The sequence below is a fragment of the Corticium candelabrum genome, chromosome 2 (assembly GCF_963422355.1).
Source record: "Corticium candelabrum chromosome 2, ooCorCand1.1, whole genome shotgun sequence".
In the NCBI taxonomy this organism is placed as follows: Eukaryota; Metazoa; Porifera; class Homoscleromorpha; order Homosclerophorida; family Plakinidae; genus Corticium; species Corticium candelabrum.
In genome coordinates, this window is record NC_085086.1 from 10,546,917 (window position 1) to 10,556,240 (window position 9,324).

General features: G+C 43.3%; 1 protein-coding gene across 1 annotated transcript in view; it reads left to right on the forward strand.

The window, feature by feature from the left end:
* LOC134198179 (1-phosphatidylinositol 4,5-bisphosphate phosphodiesterase beta-1-like) overlaps positions 1-8,800 on the forward strand; it is a 16,651-nt gene extending 7,851 nt beyond the window's left edge. Inside the window, exons 13-15 of the mRNA XM_062667515.1 lie at positions 6,514-6,593; positions 7,449-7,533; positions 8,297-8,800. Coding sequence (XP_062523499.1) covers positions 6,514-6,593; positions 7,449-7,533; positions 8,297-8,503 — 372 coding nt within the window. The 3' untranslated portion in view covers positions 8,504-8,800. The remainder of the gene's footprint in view (positions 1-6,513; positions 6,594-7,448; positions 7,534-8,296) is intronic.
* The last annotated feature ends 524 nt before the right edge of the window (positions 8,801-9,324 follow it).

Here is a 9,324-nt window from a genome sequence, read left to right on the forward strand (position 1 = left end):
ATTGGATTATCTTTATTTTCAAATTTCTAATGTTTATCAATAAATGTACGTACTACAAGCAGCCACACACATCGTCAGCAGACATATGGACAGACAGACGGATAGACAAGCAGACACACAAAAAACAAAAAAGCTCCGCCATGCTTTGTGCTGCATGACCAGGCAGTAATTAGCTATGAAGACAATGGACTTGTATTTGTATTTTGAAAAGTTGGTAGTAGCTTGAGGCTAACAAGTAGTTCTTGGGGTGCAAAGCAGGTTGGTTTGAAGATAACACCAATTGGGCAAAGACTGACTTATTTCAGCTGTTCCATAAGAAACAGGACTTTGTAAAAGTCACGAGACTTGGCGAGTAGCATACTCTAAACGTATAGTGTTAAACCGACTTCCGGTCTGGGGACTATGTCTGTCACGTTGCAGGAATTTGCCATGCCTCCTTTGTGTGGTCCTATTAGGGAACTGTATTTCCTCTATGTTGTACGTGGTAACCAAAGACAATGGACGAACAGCCAATCGTAGGCGCGAAACTTTCGTGAGAGAGTTTTCTTACTAGAACAGTACAATTCATGTTTGCGATTACCAGATCTTGTCGAAAATAAACAACAAAACTCACCTGTCTGCAACTGCTTATGCGAAATCGATCGCTTTCTTGGTTTTACGACAGCTAGACGGGAATCTAACATTTAACATCTAACATCTAACATTCGTAACCATGAGAGATTTTACGTCCCGTATATACAATAACTCTGCTTCGACGACTACAGGCTATTTACAGACTTTGTGGTCATGCGAAACGGCACGGCATAAATAGATGGATGTTGCCAGCCAGCCAGCCAGACAGATGGACAGACAGACACAATAGATGGATTATGACAAACAGATGTCTTAGACAGAGGGGAATATACCGTCCGAACACCGGATATTGTCCGGTCAAAACAAGTCCATGTCCGGCCATATATTGTGTTGTCCGGACATTGGCTACTGGAACGGTCACACCCAAATGGCATGATTCGGACACTCACACCCAAATGGCATGATTCGGACACTCATAAGTCAGACTATGTGCACTATCAGAGAGTATGTTTTCTTGGGGTACATCTACTATCCCGGTAAGCCTGAACTGGGAAGCGAGTAATGAGGTAGAGGTCACACCAGGTGTGCTTATTAGAGCATGTTACACCAATTATCTTAAATGGTTCCAGTTGATGATCCCTTGATCTCACTAGATAATTGGATAATAACCATTTCTACTTGGCTAATATGTCCTTGATATGCAAAAAGTATTATCTTTTGGTTTCGTTTGTAGGAAGGGCTTAAATAATTTAGTAAACAGATGCCAGACCTTGGGGTTTCTAACCATTCAAGATCATCAGGAAGGTCCAAAAAACAGCGGAGATATTACAGATTTTCAAAGTTCACACTCATGGGGTCATAGACAGTATATATGCTTTTGTGTGAAGTGGTGAGACGGGTTACTGAGACACCAGTTGCCGTAAAATACAAATTTTCACCTAGAATGCGTGTAGCACAGCACCAAATATGAGGACATGAATTGGTAGAAACGTCGTCCCCAAGACGGTAATCAAACATCCTGATTTGTGAATGTTTTCTTTCTTGTCATTGTCAAATAGCAGTGACTGCTGTTTTTTTGAAAATTCCAGTCCTTCTGGAAAGATCCTAAATGGTTTCTTTCAAAGAGCCTTTCGGCAGACTATTCTGTCAGAACACTAAGTAACTGCAGAAAAGGTGAATACCGATTTAGTATGCCTTGATAATAAAATGAAGGAGCGACTAGGTTGGTGTGACACCAAAACTTCTTTGTCATATAATTGCCTTTCTTGACACCCAAACATGGCAAAGAAAACCTAACGTTCAAACTTCTGAGCAAGATAGTGAAGACAAAAACGTTGATGATAATGCAGAGGTTAGAGAAGCTGTAAAAACTCTTGCTGTTCATTTTGCCAAACCATTAGAAAGCAAAGGGGTTAATATTCTTGCTCTTCATGTTGAGGAGGTAGTCCATTATGCTAGAAAATATCTGCACATCAGCAAGGTGTGCTATGAGTCTGTATGGTACATAGTTCACACCTGTCCAGACATAGTATTAGTCTCCCCTTAACTACCACACATGTTGAAAGGATGTTTTCAATGCTGAAACTGATCAAGAAAGACCGGCACACCAGCATGAGCAACACCACCTTGTCTGACCTGTGGAAGTATACCATGAAGGATCATCACTTCAAGACTTTCAGGCTGACGCCGCTATTCAGCTGTGGTGGGAACGATGCAAGACCAACTGCTGTCCTAATCAAGGTTTCAGAAAGCAATACTGAGCAAGGAAAACTGGAGAGTTGACCCAAGACGATAGCACTAGCAGCTTTAGTTTAGATGACTGGGACATGTGGCATAATCCTCTAGGGCCGCGTCTACAAATAGTTTTCCAGAAGGTCTGACTGAATACAATTTTGCACATTGTTGTGCTAGTGCACTTCCAAGTTTGTCTTTTGAGGTTCCATAATTTTTTCACTTTATTGTAACGCAATAAAAGATTGCTTTGCAGGTATGTTGTCTCAAAGTTGTTCTGGTTATTGTCATGCTTTGTATATATGTCAAATAATAGAAATAAAGTGTTGTTTGCGGGGTCAAAATTTGTTAGAATGGGCGTGGCTTTGGCAAACCTGTTTGTCCCGACAAAAAGTTTCCTTATATTCCGCTCTGCAGACATATGGACAGAAAGACAGGCAGAGAAATAAATGGATTTGGACATACAGACAGACACACAGGCATACAAATAGATGGACAGACAGACAGACAGACAGACAGATGGACAGACAGACAAACAGACAGAATAAGTAGGTTTTGACAGACAGACAAATAAATGGATTTTGACAGACAGACAGACAGATGGACAGACAGACACAGTAAATGGATTATGACAAACAAACAGACATATGGACAGAAAGACAGACAAATAAATGGAATTTGACATACAGACAGGCAGGCAGGCAGGCATACAAAATAGACGGATTGACAGACAGACAGACAGACAGAATCAAGTTTATTGTCAACAATCTTCACTACTACAAACAGTTATTGTTAAAATGAAATGTTCTACTTGTAGTCCGAGACTATTGCTAATGAGTAAAACACTGAATGTCTCTATCTACTCCCAAAACACTGTCATCTCCTAATGAGCGCACAGAAAGCCTTGACAGCTTCCGCAAAATCACTCAGACAGATGGACAGACAGACAGACAGAATAAGTAGGTTTTGACAGAGAGGCAAATAAATGGATGTTGACAGACAGAGAGACATACAAACAAGCAGACAGACATATGGACAGACAGACAGACAGACAAATAAATGGATTTTGACATACAGACAGACAAGCAGGCATACAAAATAGATGGACAGACAGACAGACGGACAGACAGACAGACAGACAGACAAACAGAATAAGTAGGTTTTGACAGACAGACAAATAAATGGATTTTGACAGCCAGGCAGACAGACAGATGGACAGACAGACACAATAGATGGATTATGACAAACAGACAGACATATGGACAGAAAGGCAGACAGACAAATAAATGGATTTTGACATACAGACAGGCAGGCAGGCATACAAAATAGATGGACAGACAGACAGACAGATGGACAGACAGACAGACAGACAGACAGACAGACAGACAGAATAATTAGGTTTCGACAGACAGACAAATAAATGGATTTTGACAGCCAGGCAGACAGACAGATGGACAGACAGACACAATAGATGGATTATGACAAACAGACAGACGTATGGACAGAAAGATAGAGAGGCAAATAAATGGATTTTGACATACAGACAGACACGCAGGCATACAAAATAGATGGACAGACCGGCAGACAGACAGAATAAGTAGGTTTTGACAGACAGGCAAATAAATGGATGTTGACAGACAGACAGATGGACAGACAGGCACAGTAGATGGATTATGACAAACAGACAGACATATGGACAGAAAGACAGACAGACAAATAAAGGGATTTTGACATACAGACAGACAGGCAGGCATATAAAATAGATGGACAGACAGACAAACAAACGGACAGATGGAAAGACAGGCAGACAGACAGACAGACAGACAGAATAAGTAGGTTTTGACAGACAGGCAAATAAATGGATTTTGACAGACAGACAGACAGACAGACAGACAGATGGACAGACAGACACAACAGATGGATTATGACAAACAGACAAACATATGGACAGAAAGACAGACAGAGAAATAAATGGATTTGGACATACAGACAGACACGCAGGCATACAAATAGTTGGACAGACAGACAGACAGACAGACAGATGGACAGACAGACAGACAAACAGAATAAGTAGGTTTTGACAGACAGGGAAATAAATGGATTTTGACATACAGACAGACAGGCAGGCATACAAAATAGATGGACAGACAGACAGACAGACAGGCAGACGGATGATGGGCCTGTCTGCAACTGCTTATACGAAATCGAATGCTTTCTTGGTTTTTCGATATTTATATGGGAATGTAACATTACGTAACCATGAGAGATTTTATGTCTTGTATACGATAACTCTGCTTCGACGAATACAGACTTTTTAGGGACGTTGTGGTCATGCGAAACGGCACAGCATTCGCTATGTACAGTTTTAGATACATTTACAGGTAGCATGCACGTCTAGAAATATAATAGCGTGTTGTTTCGTAGTTCTTCGCGGCAATTAGTCCTTCTGTACGTGCATGGGGTTCAGGACTTTGAAGGCTTATAGCTGTGGCAGTGACAGTACAAACACAGTTTTAGTTACTAGTGGTATGAACTTAATTGTAATACAAGTACTCGAAAGATCAACAGTCGTTGTCAGGCACCGCTCATTATTTCACTATTTTGGTCAGTAGGTTCTCAACTTTTTGAGGTCTGGAGATTTGAAATCTATCATGTGGTCAAGCACAGTGAACTGAGACAGAGAGAGAAACGTTGTCTCCTTTTTTGTGCCTGAGCGTTCCCCAACAGCAGTTTGTGGCGTCTCAGTGTAAGCAAACTTGCATCAAAGCTTTTGTGAGGGCGGCACGTCCCAGGTTGGAATGGGCAGGCCAAACTTTAGGGTGGGTGTAGTTGTGACAATTTCCATCCGGAGTTAACATTGCACAGAACAACCACGTAGTCTATCTTTGTAAAGTACGCCGATAATGCCAAAGCACAATACATCAGCGAAAACTATTGGTTGTCTTGACTTTATAGCTGTTATCGAATGTGGTTGCTCACGCTGGGTTACTTGCATTGCCATGGCAAGATTTCACGACAAGGACCCCTTTAGGTGTTCGACTTTCTCTTCCCTGCGTAAGAACGTTCAGCTACAGGTTACTGGTACAATAAAGGAATGTGCTTGTACAACGTTTACTGACTGAGATACACGGAACCATGAGTACGGGTATGCATCTGGCAAAGCTCAAAAGAACAAGTCCCACTTACTACCATCAGCCCCGCCTGCTGTGTCACAAGATCTGATCCGAGTCGACGAAACTCGTATTTCATGTAACCGATAGACACTCTCACAAGCAACGGTTTGGTGCTGCTCTTGCAGAGTGAAAGAACAAATCAATGCAATAGCATGAGGGAAACTAATTGCCTTCTAGCACTGGAGCTATATGCACAGGAAGTTCAAAAGTTGGCCCCCCGACCAGCAAGGTGCAAAACCTTCTAGACAAAAATCGTCTTTTTTGTACCCAAAACGACAATAAGTCGCCTCCAAAACAATCAACGCACACCTGAAAGCCTGAAGATTCATACAAAGTGCCCGTACTTTGTAGTGAATGTACTTACTGCACACCGTGCATTTCAAGATCAGCCGTTTCCGCCCATTTCATCTTCCTCTCCTGTGCAAAAGAAATCATGAGACCAACGCAAAATGCTGTTAGCAATCCACTAAGATACACTGCATCCTATGCTGATCGAAACAGGGTAGCTGTTCATCTCGTTTCCTGGGACGAAATTCATGAAGTGAGGCGCCATGGCGGTGACAGCATCAAAGCGTGTCTGTCCACTTTCGTCCCTCTCCTACGAAAACTCGTCCTCTGTTGCATCATCCTACCTATCGTTGAACTTATACTCCAAACCTTCTTTTCACTACACGTTGCGACAATGGAGAAGAGAGAGCTCTGGTGGCTACACAGATTATCAGTAAAGTAGTTGACACATCAAGCACCCGAATACGGGACATTGTAACACAACGAGAGCAGCTAATGCGGGTCTTGTTTTGAAAGATAACGCGCGGGCCGTTTCCGTAGACTGTAAGCAAGCTGACACACAAACAGATAGACAGTGAAACAGGCAGGCAGATAGACTGACAGTTACATCACAACAGTCACACCATCTGTCAGTCGTCTGTAATAGCCAAAGCCCAAGTCGTTACATAATGCAAATTTGCTGCAACTCGTTATTACTCGCTTGTACTCACTATACTGCTTGAAATTAGTTGGCTTCTGGTATTGTTAGGATGTTATTAATGCGATCAACGAAACTGCGTTTGTCACTTCCGACTATCCGGTCATACTCTCGTTTGAAAATCATTGCAGGTCAGTTGTGTGGTGTTTTGACATGTTGTCGTGCCTGTTTTTGTCTGTTTGTCTGTTTGTCTGTCTATCTGTTCATGCGTCTATCTATCTGTTTATGTGTTGTCCACATTTGTCTGTCTGTCTATCTGTCTGTCTGTCTTCTTGATAATGTGGATGGACATCACAACGTGCACGGCAACCATAGATGACACCTAGCGATGAAGTGAGGTAAAGTTGCGTACAATCCATGATGGCAAGGTTGATACAGAGAAGTAGGCAATACGGGTAGAGGAAGACATCACGACATGCATGGCCACCACAGAAGACGCCTAGCACTGACGCGAGGTAAAGATGCGTGTAATCCATGATGACGACGACGCTCAAACAAAGGAAACGTTGGCGCAAAGACACGAAAAGGGAAGTACCAAACAATGACTTGTAGACAGCAGACTGTGCAGATGAAAAGGTGGGCAAACAAACGATCAAACACGAAAACAGGCCCCAATGGCCAACAGAGTCATAAACGGCGTTGGCGGCCAAAGCCGCGAACGATGACTTGGACGACGACTTGAAAACTTTTCTTCTTGATCCTTGAGACGAACAGGCTAGAAATGAGCGGTCCGCCACTGTCTGTTGGTCTGTCTGTCTGCCTGTCTGTCTGTGTCTGTCTGTCAGTCTTTCTGTCTGTCTGTCTGTCTGTCTATCTGTCTGTCTATCTGTCTGTCTGTCTGTCTGTGTCTGTCTGTCAGTCTTTTTGTCTGTCTGTTTGTCTGTCTCTATCTGTCTGTCTGTCTGTCCGTCTGTCTGTCTGTCTGTAGTTATTTTTTAAAAATATTACGTGCAATAAGATGCCACATAAACTGTTGTATTCTCTAGTGTCAAACAGCAGCAGAAGATGGCTCAATACTGTCGAGAAATTTTCAAAGACAAGCTGTTGGTGATGCCCTTGGACGACATCCCTGTATGTAACTTGTCATCTAGTGTGTCTCACTATGTCATCCATAATGTCACATTTCACAAGCTAAACTGTCTATAACATAAATTGCTAATAGTAAGATACTAAACTTGAGTTGAGTGTTGTCAGTGTGTGTGTGTGTGTGTGTGTGTGTGTGTGTGTGTGTGAGAGAGAGAGAGAGTGTGTGTGCCAGTGTGTGTGTGTGTGGGGGGGGGGGTAGGGGAGTAGATGGTAGAACGTTTGTGATAACATGCAGGATCTTGTATTCTGTGATGAGGGTTGAAGGTTTGATCCTGGTGGAGTCGACACTGTCGCAGTTTCCTTGAGCAAGAAACTCACCCTCGCTTCTCTCGACTCAGGAGTATAAATGAGTACCTGGTCATTGACTGGGGTGGACAAGACCGCTGGCTTGGCAGCAACATCATGCAGCAGACAGGTACATGTGGGCCTTGGTGTCCAGTCCCAGAGCTGCGCCATTTTCAGTGCCACTGGACGACTCTCACCAAGCTCCAGGTGGATTGTAGCACTGGCCCCAAGACTCCACGTAGCGCATGGAGGCCCTGTATCTAGAGGCAGGGGAAGCTATCTCCGCAACTGACCTCAAGGTCGACGTCGAAAGATGTGGATGGCTTAACAATTTGTCCATTGTGTGTGTGTGTGTGTGTGTGTGTGTGTGTGTGTGTGTGTGTGTGTGTGTGTGTTTGTGTGTGTGCGTTTGGCTGGTGATTGTGTTCTGTGTTTCTGTTTGATGTTGTTTGTCTTGTTGTAGCTTCAAGAAGGCGTCGCATTGCCAAGTCCAGAAAGACTGAAAGGGAAGATATTGATAAAGAACAAGAAAAAGGCGGCAGCAAAAGGTAGGTGGCCAACTGTCAAGTTATACCCCGTTTACATGAGCACGCATAGCAGGCCAAGCGAAGCTGTACCAGGCTGTGTCAGCCCAGTATTCCAGCCCTCCTTTAGACGACACACTCTTTAGAAGCAAGCCAATGTGTGTCATTAATGTGTGTTGGTTGCTTGAGATTGACATACCGTATTCGCCCGTAATAATGCCTATACCGAAATACAGTAAGACACCACTTATCCAACACTCAGTTATCCGACAGCACGGATTATCCGACGGTGCATGGCTTGTCTGAACTGCAAGGCTGTGTATGCGCTAGGATATACGATTCCTGTGCGTACAGTACTGTATCCGTGGTCATGTGTTGTCAAATTGAATATGAAGCTCCAGAAACGGTTCTTCAGTACCTGGAAGAACAACCTGAAGTTTCAGTAAGCGCAATGGTCCTACTGAATGGGCTGCTGATGAAAATGTGTCAGTTATCTGATGTTTTCATTTATCCGACGTCCTTTTGGTTCCATGCCCGTCGGATAAGTGGTGTCCTACTGTAATACCCATGCCTGTATATACGCCCATGTACGACAGGTCAGAATTGTCAGCCCGAAAAGATGCCCATGCCCAACTATACGTCCAAGCCCAAGTATAAATAAATCCAGGATACGCATACACAGGCAAAACAAAATGGGGTCCGCAGGACATTTGTCTCCGTCTGTGTGCGTTTGATGAGCTGGTCTCAGTGTTGAGTGAAAGTGCTAACCGCTAGACTCATGTCTTTGTTGCGATTACCGACCCAGATGCTTTCGACCGGCTTCAGGCCGACCACTCTGGTTTGCATGTGTACACATGTAATGTTTAGTTTCTGCATGTATGCTGATGATGTATGGATATCAGTACCTTTGATCTTGCAAATGGACAATTGCAAGCATTTGTGGTATTTCTGTCTTCAAATATTTAGA